The sequence below is a fragment of the Jatropha curcas genome, chromosome 10, assembly GCF_041381405.1.
Source record: "Jatropha curcas cultivar XTBG-Jc1 chromosome 10, XTBG_Jcur_1.0, whole genome shotgun sequence".
NCBI classification, from domain to species: domain Eukaryota; kingdom Viridiplantae; phylum Streptophyta; class Magnoliopsida; order Malpighiales; family Euphorbiaceae; genus Jatropha; species Jatropha curcas.
In genome coordinates, this window is record NC_143160.1 from 21,081,834 (window position 1) to 21,108,612 (window position 26,779).

Consider the following 26,779-nt stretch of genomic DNA (forward strand, 5'->3'; position numbering starts at 1 on the left):
GATCCTTGCTTCATTTTATAATTATGAGTTTTAACTTCTAAAATTATACTTTCTAGAATATTAAGATCATTTAAAGAAACAGTCATATCTGGATAAACCTCAAATGAGATTGGTCCTTCACTTAAGCTTGTTTCAACAGATCCTAATAAAGAATCTTGAAAATTTAAAAATCTAGCATCTCTTACTACTGCCAATATACTAGTGTTTAATCCTTCTCTAGTTAAAGGTTTTATACCTACTTGTATTAATCCTATATGAATATATTTATACTTTTTACTTTTATGTTGCTGTAATGTTTTAGATGAAAGAAGAGTGATCCGTTCAAAAGGTTTGCTTAATTGAAAATCACGTTCTTCAGTTTTAATAACATAATCTGTGTTCCATAAAGGAAATTTACTAATTTTATAAATTTGTTCTTTATCTACTTTAGGTATTTCCCAATCATCTATAGCTTTACTAAAATCTTGCAATATTAATTCATTTCTATTTATTATTCTTTTTATTTCTGAGGAATCAGAATCATCCGACCGAACATTACTTACAGATCGACACAATAAAGGATCCATTGTATAATATATTAAAGAATCTTGAAGCTACCCGATTATGCCCTCCGGTTATACCCTTCACGGCCCAATAAATCTCAACAAATGGGTCTTACAACGGGTTCAGATGGAATCGGCTCAGTGGGCAAAGCTGAAAGCTTCATTAATATATTATAAAATTAATACTTTATTGGGTGATAGTAACTAATACTCAAATCGTTTGGCTCTGATACCATTACTCACCAAGATCGACCGATTTAAGTATTTATTATAACTCAAACAAGAAATGACTTATATTATTCAAATGACTTATATTATTCAAATTAATATTAAACATATCAACTGAAATAGATCGATTATTTATATATATATATAAATATATATATATATATATATATATATATATATATATATATATATATATATATATATATATATATATATATATATATATATATAAAATTATATAATTAGGGATATGTATGAAATGTTTCAAACCATTAACCCGTAACAAATCATATTAAATTATATGTTTTCTACCGTTTAATTTTTAAATGAGTCGATTCAATTTAAAAATTAATAAATCATTTTTAAAATGGTTTTATTTAATTTTTATTTATTATTAAACCATTTGCTTAAAAAGTTATCAACGACTCGGAATGATATATAATTTCTTATCAAGGAATGTATAATATTTTCCATTAATTTCAAGACAAGTTGATTCTTAATAAAAATATTTTTTTGTCAATTATTTAGCAAATACAGTTGATGAATGCAACTATAAAATGAAAGAAATTTAAGCTTTCTTCGTCTTTATGGGCTTAATGTCGTCTATTTTTATGAGGTTGATGCACTCAAATGTAATATAAATATAATTAAAATCCTTATTTAAGTAGGATTAGCTAACCAAATGTCAATTAATATGGATATATATATATATATATATATATATATATATATGCATTATTTGTTAATAAATGAATTCATATATAATTTATTTGCAAATAAATTTACCTTTACTTTTCATAAAAAATTTTGTGTCACTCTTAACTTTTTATTTGATCTATTAAACACTTTAACTTATAAAATTGAACTTGTTAAACATTTTGTTTGACCTATTAAGGACCTTAACTTATAAAATTATATCGATTACATACTTATTGGATAGTTAAAAAAATATAAAATATTATTGTTTCAAAAGTTATATTAATCGTATATCAAATTATATAATATTAACTGAGACATTCAAAATAAAAATAACAAACAAATAAAATGAGACTGAGAAAGTACTTTTTTAATGGTCTGATCGCCTTCTTTTGCCCTTAACTCATTAAGACATTAATAAAAATCCTTAATTTAAAAATTATTATAAAAAATATAATTACTTAAATATATAAATTTAAAAACTTTATAAATATTTTTAAGACAGTTCAAAATAAAAATAATAAATTAGTAAAATGTGACTACTTTTTTTAATGGGCTGATCACTGCGAGCTGTATCAGCGGTCTTAAAAAATTAAACATTGACCAAGATCGAAACCGAAAGAAACCATTTAGAATAAGCTATAGAGAATGGAAGGGCATTATTGGTAATGACCATAGAAAAATGCCAACCCATAGTCACAAGGCATCATATGCGTGCTATGCTACGAAATTTACCCACCTGCAACCATCCACCACGTCACGTCTCCCAGCTGTAAAAGATGACCCCTTTTCTTTTCTTTTATTTATTTATTTTGTTTTTATCAATGTTTGTGCTTGTGTTGTTTAATCTTTAAATAGAAAAATAAAAATATGCGAAATTTATAACTTTTAACTTTACCAATTTTTGACATTTCCGAATCTCATAACTAAAGGCCGTGATCTTCTCTGTACTTGTACTGATCTCTGTGTCCCTTTCACTGCCCTTTTGGATCTTTTTTTTGCGTTTGTCCATCAGATGTAACAGCAGATTCCTCTACTTTTTTTTTCCTTTTAAATAAATAGTATTTTCTTTGAAACATTCTTTCTGTATAAACTTATATATTCAATATTTGTGTTCTTTTTTTTTTTTATATATATTCTTGGTTTTCTAAAGAAATTAAACAAAAGGGTCACGGTTTCTTTAATATTTGTTTATTATTTTTTATTGGGTTGTTAGTTGTCATGACTTTGATTTGTTTCCTTTTGCTAGAAGTGAATTGAGGCTTTTCTTGATTCTTCCTATTAATGCATGATCATCGCCACCATCGTCTCTTCCTCTTCTTCTTGGCTCTTTTTTCTCTTTTGCTTTCTGGGTTTTCTTCAGAATTTTGATTTAATTCTTATGTTTTGAACGAATTTGGATTTAGAAAACAAAGATTGTTTGTTGAGGATTTCAAGTGCCTGGGATTCAAATCTCTAAGGTGAGACGACTTTTACGTTACTCAAACCTTCTTTTTGACTTTTGCATGTCTCTCTTCTCCAGGTTCTCATTACCTTGCATTTCATTCATTGTTTTTGGATTATCTGTTTTTTCTTTTCTAATAAGGATTTTGGTGTTTAACTTTCTTTTTTAAGTTTGAATTCTATCTTTTTATTTTATAGATTTTTTCTTAGTTGAACTCTTGATTCTTGAAATTCAAACTGAGAGTGGGAATATATGTATGGAAAGCAATTAACAACTCCATATCTAATCCACTTTTAGTTAACTGTATTATTCATAAATTCTGTGTCTAATTCTATCAAATGAGGTGCATGTATGTTATCTGGCCTAAAACTTCTATTTCTTGTTCTGATTTTATTTCCTTATTTTGGTCTTGTAGATTTTTATATGTAATGGGAAGATTCATATGAAAATGATTTCTATCATTGGAAGGGTTTGTGGTAATTATTCTGATTCAACTAAGAATGTTACCGATGAGAGAATTTTGATTCTATAATTTCCTGAACCTTAATGGACTTGCTTCCTAGTTGTAAGCATCAAAGATACTTTGGAAGGAATTTGAATTCTGCAACATGCAAATGTCTTGTTTTGGTTGTTACTTTACTCTTTCTCAGAGCTATACTGTTGCCTTCTTTCTCTGGTTATGGTAGAATTGGTCAAAACAGCCATGATTCGATTCATAGCGGTTCTTTGTCATTAGAATCCGATTATGTAATTCGAAAGGAAAAGTTTTTGGAGGTTCCTCAGATAGTCTGGGGATTAAATAATCAAAAGATAGCATTTGCAAGAGCTTGTCTCACTGCTAGGTTGCTGAACCGAACTCTTTTAATGCCTAGCTTAAGTGCTTCGCTGATCTACAAGGAACTAGACCGATTGCAGCCTATTTCCTTTGATAAAGTGTTTCAATTTGAGAGGTTTAATTCACTCTGTAATGGGTTTGTGCAGTTGGGTGACTATTCAGATCTTAGTAACAAAACAACAGTGTATGAGCTTCAAAAGGGAAGTGGAAGGAAATGGACAGTAGAGAGAGATTTCGATCAATTGAAACAATTTAGCAAGAACCCATATGATGGATATGAGGTAATTCGAATAGTTGGGAAAAATCCATTTCTTTGGCATGATCATTGGCCAGTTAAGGACTATGCTCGAGTCTTTGAATGCTTGGTTTTGGTTGAAGAGATATCGGAAGAAGCATCTAAAGTTGTGTCAAAGATAAGAGAAATAGGAAGAGAAATGAGAAGAAATGTTGATTCTACTCAAAGTGGTTTCGAGTCAGATGATTCTCCATCAATGCCAGTGCCATATGTAGCTGTTCATATGAGAATAGAGATAGATTGGATGATACATTGTAAAAACTTAGAACAAAGATCAAGGATAAGCCAAATTTGTAGTAGCAAGCAGGAGATTATGGAGCGAGTAGGGAAAATTGCAGGCTTGAAAAGTCCTATTGTCGTTTATCTTGCTGTTGCTGATAGTCTTCTTGAAGATCCTTCCATACTAACTGGTTGGAAAGATGGTTTGCATCCATTCGAGAAGAAAAAACTCGGTGTTGATGGGATTTACAAGAAGTACCCGTACCTCATTCAGTCAGCCATAGATTACGAAGTGTGCTTAAGGGCTGATGTATTTGTTGGGAACAGTTTCTCTACATTTTCAAGTCTCATTGCTCTTGAGAGAACACAAAAGATGATTAGAATGGGTGTCACAAGCTCTTGTGGACCGGATGTGAGATGGCCTTCTTATGCATATAATATATTAGGAGAATCAACTGGAGGCCCTCAAAGATGGATGACAAATATGTCTGATTCAAGTCTTAAAGCAATCAGTTATGGTACTAATATCATCTCTTGCTAAAGAATTTACGGCCTGTACAATTTGGAAAATTGATGAATTCTAAGGTGAAAATCAACTCGTATAGATTGATGGCTTTATTTTTTGCAAACGGAGTTGAGAATATAGAATTTCAAAATAGGTAGAGTTTTCTTTTTTATACTTTTTGCCTAAATTTTATATAATTTCATTGATTTTTTCTGCACTTAATTATCTAGATAATGAATATCATGGTTCCTTTCTTTGTAGTAATCTTTCCCTAATACAGAGTGTCCTATTAATACCTCTATTTATTGAGATTTTTGGACGTCGCATACATTGTTTCTTTGAACTTTGATTTCTTAAGAACATTAGGAATCCAAAATAAGTTTTTGTTACCAATGGACTGTTGTGTTAGGGTTACATATCCTTTTGGCCTGGATACTCTGTTTGGTGAGCAACAGAAAAGGCAAGAAGAGCATTTTATTCATAAAAAGCTCACATCATGATATATATAGTTCTTGGTTAAATTGTTTTCAACTAGGGTTCAAACTTACAACTCGCAGCTCCTAATCGTACCACTAAGTCAAAACTCACAAATTATTTGTGTACATTAGCAAGTAATTAGCATAATGAATTATATTATCTTTTTGTTCTTTTTGAACTTATAATGATTTATATTCTTGTATTATGTTCAGAGGATGATTACTATTAACTCATTATCAGCTTCTTTCTGAGGAATTTATGTTATGAAGCCATTGTAATGTCCTATCCCAAAAATATAGTTCTACAGCAATTCTGGTACTGAGAAACACACACTCTTGAGTTATCTTACGGGTGCGGAATGGCTTCATTCTATAGTCTCTTGTTATGTGGGGAACAAAGAAAGCTGATATTTGGTTCTCTTGTTGCTTTTAGTATAATTTGATTATGTCTATTGAATTTTGTCAAAGTTTTTGTCTGGCACGATCTTTGATTTCTACTTTCTGCTTTTTTTTTTTTTTTTTTTTTTTTTTTTTTTTTTTTTTTTTCGGCATTCAAGGTTGGTACACTGACCCTAAGCCTTTGTTTTGATGGGAGTAATTTTTTTTTTTTTTTTTTTTTGAAGGGAGGAAAATATGCAGAGAAAGGTATTTTGTATTGTTTGGGAGAGTGGAGGAAAATATTAAAGATATTTTTTATCTGAACCAATGCGTTCTATTCAAATTGGAGAGGAGAAAAAATTGACAATTCCTCATCCTTTATTTTATTTTTCTTTTTTTTTCTTGCCAAATAAGTGTAAAACAGTCGAAGAATTATGTTCTCTTCTTGTTTCATTGTCGGGCGGAAAAGCAAATTCTGGTGGCCCACTGTTTCTACTTTTAGATGATTGATTAACTTTTTTTGGAGTTAAAAGATGATTGATTGACTTTAATGAATGGCTTGATCGTATTATGATTTTGATGAACGAGCTAAAATTGAATCAACTGTCGATACTTTATTATCGTTTTCAACTTTATTAGTTTCACATTGAATAGTGAATTATTCTTATTTTTAAATTAATTTTTTAATAAATATTTAATAATTCCAGGAGGATATCTTTTGTTGAAATAAGAATTGAAGTTCAATTAGTAAAAATATCTTTTGTTGAAATAAGAATTGAGGTTCAATTAATAAAAATGTAATAAACTGAAATTATATGATTGTTGGTTTAAGGATCAATTTTATCTTCAGATTTTGATGATTATGCAAAATAAATAAATTTAATATTCTTGTACGTATTAAAGTTATTTTATACAGATTTTTAATATGAAAATTGTTGAAGAGGTAAATTTCTACGATTCAAGATTCTTTGAATACTATGAAGATTATTGAAAATTTGTCTAGTGGATAGTATCTTAAGATATATTATAGTATAAAGAGAATATTTCTTTATAAGCACAAAATCTATTTTTCTCTCTCTCAAAATCATTTTGAGATATTCTTGAAATTACATTAAAAAGAAAAGTCAAATATTTATTTTTTTAATTCCACTTACCTAAGTGAAAAGATTTTGGCTTAAATATTTTTGGTAACTACTAATTGAGTATTTGTAAAAGATTCATATCTTTTTATTTTCGGAAAGTCAAAATACTCTTTAAAAGCAAAATCTTAAACGAGATTTTTAATTCCTTTTATAAAAACGTTTTCTTCTTTTGTAAACGTGAGGTTTTTATAAGAGTATTTTTTCTTTTCATCTATTTGCTTCAAGAGATATTTTTTTAAGAGAAAAGAAAACTGGTAACAACTATTTTTGAAGAACAGTTTTGAACTTTATTTTTGTTTTCAAAATCTGTTTTCTGTTCTTCCTATGCTTATAATCGTGTTTCTCTATGTCTATGTAGATTTTTGTAATCTATTATAGGCTAGAGACTTTTAAATGAAAAACTTTTGAGTAATAACTTATGTGAAAAGCTATGTATTAAAAGGTTATCATGCGATTTTCTCTGTGTGTAAGATTCTAATATCTTGATGTGAGTTTTCTATTCTCTGCAAAACAGAAAGGGTAAAAGTTGACTAGAAATTTTAGAAATCTAGTGGGACAAAAGTTAGATCTAGGTGTTGATCTATTTCCTTGTAAAGTTGGTTTGTTTCTTATCCTTGAAAAAAGATAACATAGTGGAGGATCTCAAGATGATGTCTTGGGAAGTGGATGTAGGCGAGTTAGTGACGAACCACTATAAATCTCTGTGTTTATCTTCTTTTATTTTCTGAAATTCTGCTTGATTATATTCTGTTTACACAATTGTTAATCTTTTTAGAAATGCAAAGTTATTAATGAGTTTCTGTTTCCAAACGTGCATAAGCTTTATCTCCATGGAACATTAGAACTCTAGATTTTTTTTACTGTGATTATACAAAGTTCTAATATGTTCTTTTATATTCAGTATAAATCATAATATGAGTTATAATCAATTTTCTAATTTTGCTTAAACTTTGTAAAGTAGTTTTAAACGTAATAACTATTCTTCACAGAGTCTTTCTAAATTTACTTAAGCTTTATGAAGCAGTTCTAAACGCAATAACTATTCTTCAAAGTAGGGGTGGCCAAAATCCGGTTTCGGAACCAGAACCGTTGGTTTCGAACCACTGGGAATTAGAAGTGGTTCAGTTTCGGTTCCACCAGTTTTGGAATCGTGAACCGGTGGTTCCCTAAACCACTCGGAACCGACGGTTTCAGTTCCGGTTGGAACCGTCTGGAATCTGTCGGAACCGTCCTGAACCGACCGGAATCGTCGGTTTTGGAACCTTTAAGGAACCGAAACTGGAATGTAACTCCTCGTTTTTCCTGTGTTTCAGAGTCAGGGCGTGACAGTTTGAATGTATGTTGGCATCTTTTCCAAAAATGCATGAAAGGTTTTACATCTCAATTTATTAGTTAATTGCATTATTAAATTATTGTGAATTAATGGACAACTAGGAGGTCGGCTTAGCCGGACGAAATGGGTGCCTAACACCTTCCCATTTCCTACCAAACTCCCGGACCCTATCTCTAGTTTAAAACTGGATTAGTCGATTCCAAATAATTTGTTGATTCGAGAATTTTCCCTAATAAGGGTGGCGACTCCAAAATAAAACTCTTACCAAAGTAAGAGAACCTTTTTTCTGAGGATTAAATGGGTTTAATAAAAGAAAATCATTTTCATTAAACAAAATAAATTAAGACCATTCGATTCGATTCTTTCCAATCTTTTGGGAAAAATTCGACATCCTCAGCCTGGCGACTCCACTGGGGATCGAACCCAGAGTCTCTGGTTTTCGATTTTGGGTTTGAATAAGAGAGTTGACTCCAAAAGTTGTCCACTTATTCACAATCTTTAATAATGGTATTAACTTTAAATTGAGTTTAATTTTTGTACTTATAAATGTCATTCATGCATTTATTCTCTTCTTTATCTCCTTTCTGCCCTAAACCCTAAAAGTGATATTAGGAGTCATGATCCTCTCACTCTACTCGACTATTTGGATCTATCACTAATATACACCATCCATAAGTCAAGTACTATTTGGTATATCAAAAGAATTTGCACAATTCGTTATCACCATTATGCTTAGACCCAAAGCAAATGGGAGGAAATAACCAATTCTCGCTTATGGAACCCAAGACTTAATAAACCTGACCTAAGCTCATGTAATTGACTCTAGTTCCTTCCTTTGGGTTTACCTTAATAGTATTTCTTTGTTGCATTCATTCAATAAATGCAAGAGCATTGGTCCAAAAACCCCATGATGGTTTATGGGCCCAACCTAAATGTCCTAGGGTTTAAAAAAAGATAGTACCTTGAATCGTGTGTGGGTGATATAAGGGTGGAGGTCATGCATTTACTTACTCCCTTTCCCCCCCTTTTTTTGTATATAATTGTTATGAATGTGTCGTGCCTCATCCATGCATCATTTAACTTGTTTTCTTGTGGCCATCTAGGTGTATTCCATCATGGCTTGATCTCGAAGATCAAAGAGGCAAAGGGTGAAAGATTTAAGAGAAGTGTTGGAGGCAAAACATGCTAAAAGTCTTTCCAATAGTGATTGTAAGGCCAAGGCCCAAATGTCTAAGAGGGAAGCTCCTTTGATTCCAACTCCGATGAAGGAAGACCAATTAGAAGAGGCTCATCAACTCTTGTTTGAAATAAAAGAAGCGCAACTTGAAGCCATGACTCTCTTCCAAGGTGCAGAGGTGAGATTCACTCTCATGCACAATATCGCCAACCACCTTATGGAAATTGGTTACTTCACTCTAGAGGAAGCGAAGCCATATCAAACCTTTTAGGCTTTGAGATTAAAAAATTGTGAATATTTAGTTAGGGCCTCAGAAAGAACTGTTAATGCAAAATTTTCACTTTCGAAGAAGTAATGAAAGAGTCTATTTTTGAGCCAGATATTTTGAATGCCAAAGCAAAGACAAAGGTCTCAAACGTATATAAATAAAGGACCTTGCTCAAATAATATTATGTTTGAGGCAAAAAGAAAGGGATATGAAAAATAAAAGTATAAGCAGTAAATCATTATGAATATTTAGCTGTGAAATAAGGCTCATTTTGCTCCTAATAGTTTTCAAGAGCCTTTCTCCTAAGGGAATATAGCATTAGTTGCATCATGAATGTGATTGTATGATCGCATTATTGTATGCCATTCATAAGCATGCATCACGTCGTGTTTTCTAACAGTCATTTTCTGCAGTCAAGATAGCACCACAAAGAGAGAAAGCACTGAAAGCAATCAGTTGGTTGAGGACAAACAGTCGGTTGATTAGAGTTGAAGAACCTTCAAACCCCTCTGATTTACCTAGTTCAGCTTCTTCTAGTCTATCGGCTTCCGCTTTGAGATTAAGTCTTCTTTAGTTCGAACAGATTTGCCAAGTTTAGCTTCTGCTTCTACTGATAAAATGGTCGAGACCAGTGTTTCTCTATCTAAAATGGAAAACATGATTGAGAAAATAGTGGCAGCTAGTGTTGAGAAGTTCATGAGATCTGATAAGGGAAAAGAGGAAATGGTAATTAAGATAATGAAGAGGCTAAGAATGAGTCTGAAAAAATGGAGCATGTTGATGACACTTGGCAAGATGATGAGTTTCTTAAGAAGATGTCTGCCAAGAAGATTAAGTCAAAGCCAGTCATCTCAGAAAAATTTGAAAAGCTAGATAAGAAGCTCGAGAAACTGCAGTGTTCATGAAGTCCAAGGGGATGGACCAATATGTTGACCTAGATGATGATGATGACGAGGAGCTAGAGTTGAAACAAGCTACCCTCGTGACTTACAAAATGCCAAAAGTGGTGAAGTATGATGGTAGTGGTGACCCGAAGGTGCACCTTATGCAGTACAAGTCTATCATGGAACTGGCGGGTCTACAGTCAAGGGAAGTTTTAAAGATGTTCCCAATGTCCTTAATGGGGTCTGCCCAAACTTGGTATTACAATCTTGAGAAGAGAGCAAGAAGAGATTGGAATGAGCTTACCACGGTTTTCCTCAAAGAATGCGCTTATAATCTCCAAGTGAGTGTTAATTTGAGAGATTTAGAAGCAACTATGCAAAAACAAGACGAGACCTTTACAGATTATATGGCTCGATAGAGAGCCAATGTCACATAAATGAAAAATCATCTGGATACCAAGGAGCAAATCAAGATCTTTATAAGGGGACTTTGCAAGTTTTCCATGAGAAGTTGTATTATACGCCACTGATTGAGTTTGCATAAGTTTATGAAGTGGGGACCACCATTAAAGATAAGATGGAGCTTCTGCTTAACTGGTTTGATGTGATCATATATGGGGATCTTGTGAATGGCAATGCTAGGGTCTATATCGGTCATGTCACTAGCTGTCCATGCAAAGCAATCTGAATACTACTTGATGAGCTCTATCAACTCCTATTTATAATCACATTCATGCTCAACAAATGTTTGTTTTGGTCCATTTTCTATGCTAATATTTATTTGTTCTTTTGTTATTTTTATCTCTTTTTCTTTTTCATCTTCCGTTTTGCCGGCAATCTCATTCAGGTTAGAGAGAGAGTAACAAGAAAAAGTGAAGTTTTTTATTAGTAATAAAAGTGTCATGGTCAGCATCTACATTTAGTTCAACAAAAAGGTCTCATAGTTCAGAAAGAGAAGACAAAGAAGACTTAGAAGACTCAAAGGATTCTGAATTAGACTCTAAACAGGACTCTGACTTAGGTTCTGCTTGTGACTCAGACTCAGGTTCAGATAGGAGAAATATGGACTGCTCTACGCACTCCTACAAGTACCAGTTCTAAAGAGATGTCTGCTTGCACTCGATCGGTAATGATGCACAAGTCAAAAAGAGATGTCTCCATGCTATCCTCCTAGTCTGTTTGGAGCTTGAAAAGAGGCTCAGGGTCTTCTACTGAGAGCCTGACATCAAATAGAAGTTCAAAACCAGGGATTAGTCTTTTGTTTAGAGGGCAATACTAAGGTTCTTGAAAGAAATAATAAGGCTCAGATTCCCCTTCTTTGATAAAGTAGCCATTGAGGGTTTTGAAATATGGGTGCATTGGAGGGTTCCTTATTTCACCTCTTTTTCTTGTTATCTGTTTAGCGTTTTCTAACTCCTCTCGTTCTTCATCTATCGGTTTGAATCCAAGGCCAAAGGAAGGTTCAGCAATTGGAGATTCAGTTAAGGAGGTCATACCCTATTGGTTTTGGCCAAGCACCATTCCTGAAAAATAACACACGACTCTCATCATGTTAGCTACCTATGGGTTATTGTAGGGATCAAAGTCCATTGGAAAAATCTCTTTACCCAGTTCTGCCTCGATAAACTGGACTGAATCGAAGGAGAAGCCGGATAGAGGATAGACTACTATCTCAGGTTGGATCTAGAAGTGGAGCCAAGGAAGAGATTTGAGATTTCCCAGCCAAGTCCCCTTTAATTGTTGCCATGGCATTCTTATCGGGGAACTTCAGTTTTTGGTGTAAAGAGGAGGCTACTACTTTAGCCTTATGGATACATGGCCTTCCTAAAAGGAGATTAAAGCATGTTGGAACATCTACCACTTGGAAGGGAATAGTCATGACTGCCGGCCTGATTGTGGCCTCTGGATTGGCCATGCCCAAAACTTCTCGCCTAGTGTTATCATATGCCCTTACAATCTGGTCAGATGGCATAAAGTCTTCAGCAGTTAACCCTAGGCAACTGGCTACTTTCATGGGGCAGACATTTAGAGATGACCCATTATCTACCAAAACCATAGGTATTGTCTTACCCCTGGCTTGGAATGTAATGTACAAAGCATGATTGTGATCCCCTCCTCCAGCCGAGATCTCATGGTTAGCAAAGTAGAGGGCTAGTGCAAGGGGGTTTCTTGTGATTAATGCCACCAATGCCTCAAGAGTTATGTCAGTGGAAGTCTAACACTAACTCATTGCTTTCACCAAGGCTTGGCGATGCACAAAGGAGGACTAGATTAACCCCCAAATGGAGACGTTGGCCTTGGTCTTCTTCAGCTGCTCCAAGACAAGGGTTTCAGGTTGTGGTCGAGAGCTATAAGTAGGCATGTCTTTGGCTAGGGTGGGTGGGTTGGGTAGAGCTTTAGGAGGAGGATATGGGTATTGTCTCCCGCTCTAGGTGATTGCGTTAATTTCCTTAAGTACATCATTCAGGTCTATGACGCAGCATAAGTTGTCTAGGATGGGGTGGATTAGAGAGATCAGGTCAGAATCTGGCTTTTAGGGCCTTGGAGGCTGAAGAACCAGAGGAATGAGTAAATATGCTTTGATATGTTCAAAGGCTTTCTAGCACTGGTCATCCCAAGTCTTTGGGGCATCCTTTCTCAGTTTCTTAAAGATCGATCCACAGGTTTCTACTAACTATGAAATGAATCAATTGATGTATTGAGGCGGCCTTAGAACCGCCAAATCTCCGTTTCTGTCTTGGGAGGATGTATCTCTAAGATGGCTTTAGATTTTGATGGATCAATCTCAATCTCAATCTCTAAGATACTAGATGGAGCTCCGAAGAGACAAATAGCAAGATTAGGTTTCAGATTATATTGGCGGAGCCTGGAGAAGAATTATTCGAGGGCAATTAGGTGACTTGGTCCGCCCCTGGTGTGGATAACCATGTCATCAACATACACTTCTATGTTCATGTGCATCAGGTCATGGAAGATTATGGTAGCCATCCTCTGGTAGGTGACACCGGCATTCTTCAACCCAAATGGCATCATTCTGTAACAAAAGGTACCCCATTCAGTGATGAATGAAGTCTTTGGCTTATTCAATGGATTGACTGGTATATGATTATACCCTGCATATAAATCTATGATCGAAATCATACTAGATACTGCCATTCTGTCAACAAGCATGTCAATATGAGGTAAGGGGAAATCATCCTTGGGACATGCCTTGTTCAAATCCTGGTAGTCGATGCAAATTCTTATCTTCCATCTTTCTTAGGCACCGGTATTATGTTGGCTAGCCACGTCGCTTAATCAATGGCTTCAACAAAGTTGTTTTCCAATAACTTGGCTGTTGCTTCCCTAATTCTGAGGGAACTCTCCAGTTTCTGCCTTTGGAGCTTCTACTTTACTAGTCTTATGTGACTATATATGGGAATCTTATGAATTACAATGTCAGGGTATATGCCAGTCATATCGCTAGTTGACCATGCGAAGCAATATGAATACTGTCTGATGAGCTCTGTCAACTCCTGTTTACAATTACATTCATGCACAACAAATGTATGTTTTGGTTCATTTTCTGTGCCAATGTTTATTTGTTCTTTTGTTATTTTTATTTCTTTTTTTTTCCATTTTCCATTTTGCCAGCAATCTCATTCAGGGTAGAGAGAGGGTAACAAGAAAACTGAAACTTTAGTGATAAAAGTGCTATGGTCAGAATCTACATTCAGTTCAACAAAAAGATCCCCTAACTCAGAGACAGAAGACAAGGAAGACACAGAAGACTCAGAGGACTCTGAATAAGACTCTGACTCAGGTTCTACTTATGACTCAGACTCAAGTTCAGTTGAAAGATGGGTAAACTGCTCTATGCGCTCCTCTAAGTACTAGTTCTGAAGGGGTCCTTGGATAGGCTGGATGAGATTTTTGGGGTTTTCTTCCACTTGATTGGTAATCGTGCATAGGTCAAAGAGGGATATATCCATGTTGTCCTCCCAGTCTGTTTGGAGCTTGAAAAGAGGCTCACGATCTTCTATATGGAACTTGACATCAAAAAGAAGTTCAAAACCATGGATTAGTCTTTTGATTAGAGGACAATACTAAGGTTCTTGAAAGAAATAATAAGGCTCAAATTCACTCTCTTTAATAAAGTAGCCATTAAGGGTTTTGAAATGTGGGTGCATCGGAGGGTCCCTTAGTTCACCTCTTATTCTCGCCAACCATATGGCATCCTCCAACTCCTCTCACTCTTCATCTGTCAGTTTGAATCTGATATCAAATGGAGGTTCAGCAATTGGATACTCGATAAAGGAGGCCATACCATGCTGGTTGCGGCCAAGTCCCATTCCTGGAAAATAATACATGGCTCTCAACATGTTAGGCACCAGTGGTTACTGTAGGGGTCAAAATCCATCGAAAAAATTTCTTTACCCTATTCTATTTCAATAAACTAAACTAAATCAAAGGAGAAACTGGATAGAGGGTAGACTGCTATTTCTGGCTGAATTACCAAGAGTGGAGCCAAGGAAGGAATTTCAGATTTTCCTGCCAAGTCCCCTTTGATTGTTACCACTATATTCTCATAGGGAATTTCAACTTTTGATGTAGAGAGGAGGCCACTGCTTTAGCCTTGTGGATCCATGACCTTCCCAGAAGGAGATTAAAGCAAGCCGAGACATCCACTACCTAGAATGGAATAGTCATGATTGCGGGTCCGATTGTGACCTCTAGATCGACCATGCCCAATACTTCACGTCTGGTGTTCTTATATGCCCTTACTATCTTATCAGACGACATAAAATCTTTAGTAGTTAGGCCTAAGCAATTAGCCACTTTCAGAGGGCAGACATTCAAAGCTGACCCGTTATCTACCAGACCCATAGGTACTGTCTTACCCCTATCCTGTGCTGTGATGTATAGAGCATGATTGTGGTCTCTCTAGCAGGGATCTCATGGTCAAAGAAATAGAGAGCCAATGCTAAGGGGTTCTTTATAATGGACGCCACTGACGCGTCTAGGGTTATATCAGCAGTGGTCTGGCATTGATTTATGGCCCTTAACAGAGCTTGCGATGCACATTGCGGGACTGAATCAACCCCTATATAGAGATATTAGCCTTGGTCTCCCCACAGAGCTAGAACTGGGCATATCCTTGGCTATAGTGGCTGGGTTGGGTAGACTTCTGGAGGAGGAGATGGGTATTGTCTACCATTCCAATTAATGGCGTTGATTTCCTCAAGTACGTCATTCAAGTCTATGACGTAGCATGAGTTGTCTAGGATGGGGTGGATCAGAGAGACCAAGTCAGAATTTGGCTCTTGATGAATCATGTGGATGTTATTTTAGTGATGAGGGAGAGGGTTTGTAACACCCTCTGCCCAGTCCCATGAGACCCGACGGCGGATGCCACATTCGGTGCCGGAGACACCGTCTTAACTTAACATATAATAGATTATGAATTAGAAGTAATTGAGTATTCACAAGTTTAGCGAGTAATTTTTTTTAATAGCTAATCATTTCATTTCGTTTTCATCTGTCTTCTTATTTTTTTTTTTTGAAAAATAGATTGGGAAAAATCCTACAGAAATACTGTAAGAATTTCCCCCTTTAAAAACTGAGCTCGCCAAACATGTGAAGACAAAGCACTCCCAATTAAACTCCAAACTCCTAACATCTCCAAATAATCATCATAACACAACAACACTTCTATATTTTCATAACTATATCAATCCTCAATAGCATTTCAATATTCATCAATTAATTGAATTCATTATATATATCAAGTCTTAATAAACTAATCATACTAGCTCTCTTCGAGCTCTCTTCAAATATTTTATATTCAATCATTTAATGAATCTTATGCTTATCTCCAAATATATACACCAACATAATTGATAATTACATGCTTAAGTTATAATTCAAATAACATAATCTCCGAAAATATAGTAATTATACATGTCATAATTCTTAACTACATAAATCTCAATCTACTACTACAACAATAGTCTATTTTGCTCTGATGCTACTCTTCTAGTCTTCAAGCATCAATCACGGTCTTTAACCTGCGCGTGATAAAAATCAACGTGCTGAGTATAAAACTCAATGGTGCGCATAATTCACATACTTACTAAAGTTGCGATGACAACTTACTTAAAACACAAATTACAGAAAATCATTTACAATCATAAAATCATTAAATTTCAACATACATTTACATTTATAGCAAAAGAAATATCAAATAACCTATTAATTAATAACATAAATAATTTAATTCTTTATACCATAAATCCTTTACTTAGACAATAACTCACCATAAATACTTTAGTTCTTTACTTAGAATATCAAATAAACTTATAATTAATAACACAAATAATTTAATTCTTTCAAATCATAAATTTATTACTTGAACATTTATTATACCAATACATTTACTATTTATTTTTAAAATCATATACCGAAATATCATGCTTTGAAAATTCATTTGATAACATAATTATTAATTTCCAAAGTAAGATTTACTAAAATAATATGATCTCATTCGTTTAATTGCCTTACAAATATTTTCCAAGGGGCTCGCATACACTTAGGAGAAAGTGTTGACGCGTGTCTTTAGGCCCCCGCCTGATCCAATGATGATACGAGGATGTGGAATGAATGGGTTAATGTTATCTAGAAGTCTTTAATCCAAGGATTTAAATTAAATTAATTTTAAGTGTCTGACTGGGTCAGAGTTGCGTCACGCAGCTATGAAGGTGCGTGACGGCACTATAGCTGCGTCACGCAGCTCTACTGAAACTCAGATTTGCATGTCGTCGTCAAGAATGATGACATGCCATTTTTCATGCTAAACGACATGTAGTAGCGGCACAACAAGAAAGCTGCGTCACGCGACTGACTAGATCCGTCACGCAACTATGCTCTGTTGCCCTACTTTTATAAATAGATCTTTTTCTCATGTTTGAAATAACTTTTGGGGAACGATTCTGAAACCCTAAAAAAACACGTCCTGCGGCCACATTCTCCTCTAGAAGCTCTTTTGAGTTCGTTTGAAGGAGAATTGCCATTAGATATTAATTCTAGGTGAATCAAACTAGAAAAAATGAGAGAAAATTAAGAGAGAAAAGAGTGAACATTTAAATCCTTATTGACAAAGCTTCTGGATCGCCTTAACCATCGTTCGTTAAGCCGTTTACAATCCTCAATCTGAGGATTAGGTAATTCCTTTACACTTTTTGTGTTTTTTATTCATTGATTATTTATCTTGTTATTGTTTTAGTAGTTTAATCTTAATTGAATTGCATTCTATTCGTTGTTGGTCATTCGAGGTTGTCCTAAAATATATTTAAATAAAAAACGATTTAAACAAATAATTTAAAACAGAGCTCGGACCAGAACAGCTGCGTCACGCAGCCAGTGGACCCGTACGGGACTAGCAGATGCGTGACGGAGCTGTTCATGTCCCAAAATGTTGTTTCTTTACCCAGAATAGTTGCATCACGCAACTACTAGATCCGTAACGGATCTGGCAGATGCGTGACGGAGCTATTCATGTCCAAAAATGTTGTTTTTCATGCCTGGTGTTCTGTTTGCCGAATTAGGAATAGCTGCGCACGCATCTAGCAGTTGCGTCACGCAACTATTCTTCCAAAGAACAGCTGCGTGACGCGACTGTTCTAGGGTCCTAGAAATGATTTTTGTCCTTTTTAAAAATAATAAATTTTGTACAAAATACAATTTAATTTTTCCAATAAATCTGAAGATGACCAATTATGAACAGATTGTTATTTAATTAAGTTTTAGAATATTAAAATGTAATTATGCATGATTTTGGGTTTTTGATTTTTTGGTTGAATTTAAATTGGGTAGAATATATTTTTAGGTTCGGTTTGTGACCCGCCTTTAACCATAAGGCAAGAGCGGATCTTTTATTTATTCGATTTAATTGCTTTGGTTTGGATGATTTGAATGATTTGGATGATTATGGATGCAATGATTGAATTTGATTGGGACGATTAATTAATTTTCTATATAAGAACTCGGTTCGATTCATTCGGGTTGGGTTTAAATAAATAAATAATTTGGCTTTTCTAACTAAAATAAATTAGAAATCGTAGGTTAAAGGAGACCGATTTTTCCGGGCGTCGGCTTCCAACGAGCCGGCGTACACAATTCCCTTACCCAGAATCGCATTGGTGCGCCTGACCAGTTTTCTAGATAATTTGGCCTTTAATAAAATTAGGTTTAAAATGGAGTCATTTTCATAAGTAAAATTGGAAACGGTCCCATTGCCGAAATAATGGGTGGCGACTCAAAAATGTTTTATAAGACCGATATATCGACATCGTATCCAATAAAATGTTTTGTCACCACTGTTCAAAGTAAGATCATTTTCCAAATAAAAAATAAAAGGGAACGTTTTTCAGGTCGCTCGGGGGCGGAATGAAAACAGATTGGCGACTCCGCTGGGGATGCATCCACTAATCCCCAGTTATTTTTAATAACTAGTCAGTTGCAATAAGGAATTAACTCTAAACCTACGTTTTCTAAAATTGGAAATTGGTTAGAAAGCCGTTGGAAAATTCTTTAATCGTCCTTGTTTGTTTATTTGCTTTCCTTTATTTTTCTAAGTTCTTGCATTCATACTGCATTTCTCTCTTCTCACCACTTTCTACCCAAATTATCCCTCGGTATCATTAACTTTGAAGGTGGATCCAGCCTAAACCTTGCATTTTAGGCACATACACCCGAGAATTAGCAATTTTACCAACCGCAAACCTAGTACCTTTAAAGGTGCATCAAAAGGAGTAGGCCCACGTAAAAGCCCGAATCCTGTTTGCGGAACCCGGACTTTGTAAGCCCAATGGACCAAAGCCCATGCATGTAGTTGAAAGCCTTAGTCACTTCCCCATAAGGAAAACCTGAGTCTGTTTGCTGTTATTCTATCGCATTCATTTCGAGAGTTTGTTTCGCCAATCTCAAAACCCCCTGCTGGTTGTCGAGATTAGACCAAATCCTAGGAAACAAATGTCGGAATTTCTACCAACAGAACTCGTGTGTGGGAGAGATAAGGTTGGAAGGCATGCATTTCCCAACTCCTATCCCCTGTGTTATAAACTGTTCATGTGCTGTGACACTCATGCATCACGTATATTTTTCGTTTCAGCCATGCATTGTGGGTCCCGTATATGTATGGCATAACCCAAGAGGGGGGGGGAGTGAATTGGGTTTTCTAAAAACAGATATAAATTTTAGAATTTCTAAACAAAATATAGAATTCTAAGTGCAGCGGAAAAATAAAGAACTTTGTGAGAATAGAATATGGATTAGAATCACCTCACAATGTTCTATTTATAAAAGATAGAAAGTCTGTTCAAAGTGTAGCTATCGATTAGACTTGCTCCACACTGACTTATTCAATATTAGAACTTCTTTATGAGGGAAAGCTATTGAAATTAGAACTTCCTCATAAAGTTTAGAAAATCATATAAGACTGAGTGAGAGACAGTTATTGAAATTAGAACTGTTTCACAAAGCCTTAATCAAGTATCAGAACTACTTTATGATGGAGAGCTATTGTAATTAAAACTTCCTCATAAAGTTTAGAAAATTAATTAGAAACCCACGCAATGAAATATACTGTGAATAGAAGAACAGTCAGAACATGGTATATTCACTTATTAGAATTCCAGAGTTCTAATGTTTAGAAAAGATAAGACTTATTACAGTTTTAGAACATCATATTCATTTTCAACTTTAGCATTTCTAAAATGTAAATAGAAGTGTAAAAAAAGCAGTATCAAGCAAACTTCAGAAATTAAAAGATGAACACAGTGATTTATAGTGGTTCGGCACTAACTCGCCTACATCCACTCCCCAAGACGCATCTTGAGATCCTCAACTATGTTATCTCTTTTCAAGGGTAAAAGACAAACCAACAGTACAAGGTAATAGATCAACACCTAGATCTACCCTTTTATCCCACTAGATTTTCCAAAGGTTCTAGTTAACCTCAACCCTTTCTGTTTTTGGCAGAGTACAGAAACTCAATTCAAGACATTAAAATCTCACACAAGGAGAGGGTCGCTTGATAACCTCTTTCCTAATAGCTTATCACCCAAGCTATTACACAAATGTTTAATCAAATAAAAGCCTGTCTACTATAGATTACAAAATCTAAATAGACAGAAAGAAACACATATATAAGCACAGGAAAAACAGTTTATCAGATTAGAAGATCGATTAGAATACAGAACCGTTTTTCAAAAGTAGTTGTAAAAATTCTTTTCTCTTTAAAGATAAAAAAAAACGTTAAGTGTAAAGATGAAAAGAAAAATGGGGGGTAGAGAGTAAGTTTTGAGAGATAAAGATTTGATCAATGAGAGAATGCTCTTAAAATGAAAACTCTTACTTCACCAATGTTCAAGACGTGAAACACTCCTTTATATAGAGAACTTCGAGTCTCTTGCTTTTGGAAAGTGGATATCTTATTTTGAAACCAGAATATCTTCTTTCCTTATTTAGAAGACACGAAAATCTTTGTTACCAAAAATTTATTTTATCTTTTTTTTTTTTTGGTAAGAGAATAAAACACGATTTTGCTTTCCTTTAAATAAAAGATTTTCGGCAGCATTATTTGGAAAATATTTTCGAATAAGATGCTCTTACTAAAAATGAAAAGATTTCTCCCTTCATCTTAAAGTAAGAGAATAAATTGAAGTACTCTTAGATTTTCAAAAGATATTTTCGAAAAGTAAAGTGTATGATTTATTACCAAAAACATTGGAGACGTAATCTCTTTAGTTTTAGGAAATTAAATCATTTTAACTTTAAAGAATATTTTCGAAAACAAATAAAAGAATTTATTTGAAAAATCTAATTTCCGAAAAAAATTTTTGAATGAGAGAAAAATTTAATTTATGTGCTCATATATGAATTTTCTCTCTATCCTACAAAGTATCCTAAAAAAAAAAACCTAAGCACTAAGGTCTTCGGATATCTTCACACAATGTAGGAGTTGCCTTGTACGATTTCTTTCCATAGTAATTCTGCATAAAATAATATTAGCACAGATAACATAATTTAAATTTATTTGTTTTGTATTAATAATCAAAATCCGAGATTAGAAATTGACCCTTGAGCCAACATGCATTATTAAGAGCTAATTTTCGGTATGGATGTTTGACCTTGGTTTTGAGAGTGGACCTCTAATTCATTTTGAATATCATAATGCAATCATTTATAGTGAATTAATACCCAAAAGAAAAGGGAGTTATAAGGGGGTTGCGATTCCTTTGAATTTTCACATTTCTTGCATTATTTGAAAATAAGCGTGAGATTGCAAAAAAATTGTAGTCAATCAAAATAAGATCCTGCTTGGGACCATCTGTTTCGAGGCAAAAAGTAAGGACACCAAAAGCAAAAATAAGAAATATCTCGCTTGGAAATTCTTTCATTCCAAGGCAAAAATTAGGGATTCGAGAGAAGATAAGCCGACCGTAAAATCCAAAAGGAACGGTCGACGACAGATAATGTTAGAAATGTTTGAAGACAAAGTAAATTATTGCTATGTTATTCATGCCGAATTTTAGGTCCAGTTGTCGAAAACGAGATCTTATTTCCATACTGGTTATTAGCACATTAGATTTTGCATCCCTCATCCTATGTGTCTCTATTCTTCATGCATACATGCAGAACCTCCTTTAACTTAGGTCCTTTTATCTGTCAGCCAAAATTGATCCGTCCCCAGAAATCTCTTCGAGAGTTTGGTGTCGACAGCCTGGTCAACGTCTGGTCAGAGTGCCCCCAATCCCCGAGCGTGCTCCGGTTAGTTCTGTGGTCAGTCCAAGTTCGTCTGATTCGGTTCCTGATTTAGATCCGATTATAGTTGAGATGGCTGACAATACCGTGAATGAGACTGGTTGTTCTCTGGCCCAGTTAAGGGCCATATATGATATAATAGCCACTGCTTTGGCTCAAGAGAGGGGACAGAATCAAGTTCCTCCTTTCAAGTAATCAAACATCTTCCCTTGCAGTTGAGGAAAGGGAGACTCCAAAACCCACTTTGGGTAACCAAGCTGGTAATGTGGCTTCGGTTGAGAATGATCTGATTAAGCAATTAGCAGAACTGAAGGATAAGGTGGAAAAGATGTCTGTTTCGAAAGAAAAGGATCCAGTCACCAATTTCCATGTGGCTGAATATGTCTTGAAGCCCACAAGCTCTACTTCTTCCAAGACCTTCAAACATACCTTATTTGAAGGAGATAACGACCCATGGTCCCATTTGTTTGAGTTTATTCGTGTTGCCCAAATGAACCGGTATGATGAGGAGGATGTGTTACGGGCATTTCCTCAGACGCTGCACAAGAGTTATAGGAGATGGTATGACAGTTTGGAGATGGAGACACAGAAAGATTGGGTCAAGCTTCAGATTGCTTTTCTCAAGCATTTTAAAACTGATGATAGTGATGAGTTTGGTCTTCATTATTTGGAAAGCTTAGCAAGGGAAGGATGAAAGCTTCTCCGATTATTACAGAAGATGGAGGACAAAGCTGTTTATGGTACAGACAAGGCCAAAGGATCAAGAGTTGATCCGGATTTTTAGTCGAAGCTTATTGCCTTACTTTAAGGAGAGGATGTTGGCTCAACCTCTCACCGACTTTTCTTTGGTACAAAGGGCTGGATTAAATATTGAAGAGCTCTACAATGAAGATAAAAAGAAAAGCCGGGGGTTTGGTAATTACCGGTCTTCCTACGGTGACTATAATAGAAATGCTGATAATGCTACTATAAACCAGTCAGGGAGTAGCAATATAGTTGGAGTTGTTAATGAGAGAACCAGAAGGGAATTCACTGATTTGGGTAGACCATTAAGCACAGTTATGAGATCTTGCATCAGGAATGGTGTATTGTCAAAGTTACCAATTAATCCATCTAGGCCTATTCAGGGCAAGTTTGTTGATCAAGACTATAAATACCATCAGTGCAAAGGTCATTCTACTGATAATTGCTTCAGACTCAAACATGATATACAAGATTTGATAGATAGTGGGAAGATCACTAAGCCCTCTGAGCATCATAAGCCGAGCACATGGAATAATCCTCTGCCGCAGTACCAGTATAACTATCCACCTCATGAGTCTCCAACAGGTGGATCAATTAATGCAATTGGAAGCAGTTTGCCTGAAGAGCTGATGTTGGCAGAGGCAGAGTTGGAAGAGAGGATGTGTGCTATACACTCAGGATGACTACAGCAGAAGATGTAGGGGAAGCTGAGAGGAAGATGCTGGAGATGTCCGCCCTAAAGATCGAGGATGCTCCTGATGCAGATGAAATAATACAAACCAATAAAGAAAATTGTGATGGATGTATTGAACAAGCTCTTAATCCTGTTTTTCATTTTTCTGAATGTTGCTTTGAGAACAATATGGATGGATTTCCTTTACTACTTCAATCAATGGGAGTGAATTTTGATTACTTGTTTTCTTGTTCCTGATTGTCGTGTTCATGGCATCGATTATACCACAGGCATATTTGGCATAAATGCATTGCATCATTTTGCATTTAACCTAAGCACCACCGAAAATCCCAAAATAATCGAAATTGGATCAGACTTTAAGCTTGAGCTCAGAAACGATCTCTAAGAATGTATCAAGAGGAATTCATAAGTTTTCGCTTGGAGTTATGCTGATATACCGAGGGTCAATAAGTCAATTATAGAGCATGTCATCCCTACCGATCCGAATACCAAGCCAGTAAAGCGGAAAAGAAGACGGGTCAGACCAGAGTGGCAAGACAAGGTGAAGGCTGAGGTTCAGAAGCAGCTAGATGCAGGTTTCTTGGAGGTAGTGCATTACCCTGAGTGGTTAGCAAACATAGTCCCTGTGAGTCAAAAGGATGGAAGAATAAGAGTCTGTGTCGACTACGAAGATTTAAACAAAGCATCGCCCAAAGATGACTTCCACTTTGTGAACCCCTCTCCCGAAAACATAGGCATATGAATGCATATGATAAAGGATAGAAATGCATGTGAGTGTATGAGTCGCCACCTTGTTTAATTATTTTAGGGTAAACTAGGAAAAAACCCTAAGTGACTCCAATTTTAATTAACCTAATTACTAGATTAATTATCCCAATGTTTAAGACATGGTCTTCGAACCCGAGGTGGATCCCGAGACTATGTCATGCTGATGAACTAACCAAAAATGAATGCTTTGCAGGGTAATTAATGTGATTGCGATTTTGACCAATTGCAATGTTTAAATGATTTCGACTTGCCGCTCGGGGTTAAATCCTGAACGTGCCTACGTACTTCCGTTTGAATGGAAGATCAAAGTCAACGTAGTTCGATAAGCCTTTTTTAAAGGGCTTTGAATGGGTATGCTTTATGCATGGGTGTGTGTATGCTTCGTGCATTTTGTTTAGGCATTTTGCCAAAAAGGTTTATTGATTTGTTGAGGCATTTGTTGCCAAAAGGAAGTGTTTGATTGGGCTTATTGTTGCCAAAATTGATGAATTGATTGGGCAATTTGTTTGCCAAAAATGGATTAAGGTTTTTAGCCAAAGAGTTTTGTGATTTAGGCAATTTGTTTGCCAAAAGATTGGTTATTTAAAGGCTTTTAGCCAAAATGTGTTGATTTAAAGGCTTTTAGCCAAAATGTGTTGATTTAGGCATTTTGCCAGAGCTTTGATTTAAGCGATTTGTCGCTAAAAGTGGTTAATCTAATTTATAGGCAATTTGTTTGCCAAAAATTGATTAAACCGTAGGCAATTAGCTTGCTAAAAAGTGTGATTAATTGAATTGCAATGTAGGCAATTTATTGCCAAGAAAAACGTGTATAATGAAGGCTATTTCGCCACAATTATTGATTAATTGGACTTGAGCCGGATTTGTTCGAAATAAAGGCAATTTCACCATAGTTATTGATTAACTAGGCTTTTTAGCCAATATTGTCGGATTTAAGCTTCATACCACGATTATTAAATTAACCGGGCATTTGCCTAAATTTATTTATGGAGGCAGTTTATTTGCTTAATTATGATGTGAAGTGCGTTTATGCAGTTATAGAATTATCAGGAGTAGAAGAAGAAGCATGCATGAAGTGCTAAAATTAAATAGGCGGAGTTTTGATTTACATACCTGATTTAATCGACGGCCACTTCTTAACTCCAGGTTAAGCTCCTTGTTAAGGGAATTAATTTTAATTTTAATTTTAAGTGACCAAGTATCACAACAATAAAAATAAAACTAGAATTAAAATGCAAGAAAGCAGTAAAGAATCGCAAAGAGCGTAGGGAGAAGGAGCGTCCGTCAACACAGACTGAGTATGGAAAACGGAGGGTCTCGGGGCCAATTTTATAGGAAAAAATCGGACTATTTCGGCGGCGGCCGGGCCGCCGGGGCTCAGCGGCCGAGCCGCCGGTGTCCAGCGGCTAGGCCACCGTGGCCGGCGGGCCGGGCCGCCTGGGCCGCCGGAGGCCAGCGGCGGGGCCGCCGTGTCTGGTGGTTTTGCTAAATCCCGCTCCGGAGGCTTTTCCGAGAGCTCCGGACCTCCGAAAAAAATTCCGGGACCAGTTCCATGATCCTCGCGACGTCCCGGACGTTTCAAGTACCATATTGGCATATTTTCGGTGAACTTCCAAAATGGCCTTTGGTCCGGTCGAACTGTTTGCAGTCCCGAAAAATTGGCTCTTTGAGCCTCAAAAATTTGGGTATTCACAGTTGCCCCCCACCGGCAACCATAAGAAAGATTTATGGGTGTCGGTGGTTGTCTGAAACACAGATTTTGGAGGCGAAAATCAGACGCGTCCAGAAGACCCGCCTTTTGGCTATTTGCTTATAAATAGCTTGAAACTCATCCTTTTCACTCATTCTAAACTTTCCAAGACAAAGAGTTCTTCAAATCCTCTCAATTTCTTTACCATGACTTCTCCAAGCTACGGTAGCGATGAGGATTTCCTCGGGTCTCTAGGGATTTCTCTCGATGAGGCCGATCTCATGGCAGACGCTGATACTCATGCCTCCATGACCGGTGTCTATGCCCAGGTGAGTTCCCTTTGACTTCTGTATGCATATTATTTATTATTTGGGCCTTAGGCCAAAAATGGTGAATTTTGGGCCTTAGGCCAAGTTGTGATTTCCAGGCCTTGGGCCAAATTGTGATTTTTGGGAATTTTCCCGTGCTTACCTTTTATTAGTATGCATGCTAGGGCGCAGAACTAGGATATTACCCTTAGTAAGGAACCGAGGGGTAACTCTTAGATTATTTTACCTTTTTAGGACTCCCGTATTAAATTGGATGTGGCTGAGAGCTCTGTGGCGGGAGTTCCGCTTGAAATATTTTATCAAAACAACCCGGTTGGCGCGATTATCCGT

The 26,779-nt window shown here is 35.7% G+C and overlaps 2 protein-coding genes across 5 annotated transcripts; one reads left to right on the top strand and one right to left on the bottom strand.

Moving 5' to 3' along the window:
* The first annotated feature begins 2,324 nt into the window (after nt 1–2,324).
* On the top strand, nt 2,325–6,198 carry LOC105645480 (O-fucosyltransferase family protein). 4 transcript variants are annotated; one of them, XM_012231085.4, is made up of 3 exons: nt 2,325–2,926; nt 3,326–4,844; nt 5,864–6,198. In XM_012231085.4, the coding sequence occupies exon 2, from the start codon at nt 3,457–3,459 to the stop codon at nt 4,798–4,800; it is 1,344 nt and encodes a 447-aa protein (XP_012086475.1). In that variant the 5' UTR covers nt 2,325–2,926; nt 3,326–3,456; the 3' UTR covers nt 4,801–4,844; nt 5,864–6,198. The 4 variants fall into 4 exon arrangements, 3 of the variants coding, with proteins under 3 accessions (XP_012086475.1, XP_020539475.1, XP_012086474.1); XM_020683816.3 differs by lacking the exon at nt 5,864–6,198 and adding an exon at nt 5,454–5,767; XR_002285679.3 differs by having other exon boundaries at nt 2,327–2,926; nt 3,326–4,918.
* Nucleotides 6,199–12,094: 5,896 nt separating this feature from the next.
* On the bottom strand, nt 12,095–12,478 carry LOC149493251 (uncharacterized). Its single transcript, XM_089715449.1, has one exon. The coding sequence runs from the start codon at nt 12,476–12,478 to the stop codon at nt 12,095–12,097; it is 384 nt and encodes a 127-aa protein (XP_089571575.1).
* Nucleotides 12,479–26,779: the final 14,301 nt, after the last annotated feature.

Excerpts from the sequence above, each read along its gene's own strand:
- LOC105645480 (XM_012231085.4), top strand. The coding sequence starts at position 3,457 with ATGGACTTGCTTCCTAGTTGTAAGCATCAAAGATACTTTGGAAGGAAT.
- LOC149493251 (XM_089715449.1), bottom strand. The coding sequence starts at position 12,478 with ATGGTTTTGGTAGATAATGGGTCATCTCTAAATGTCTGCCCCATGAAA.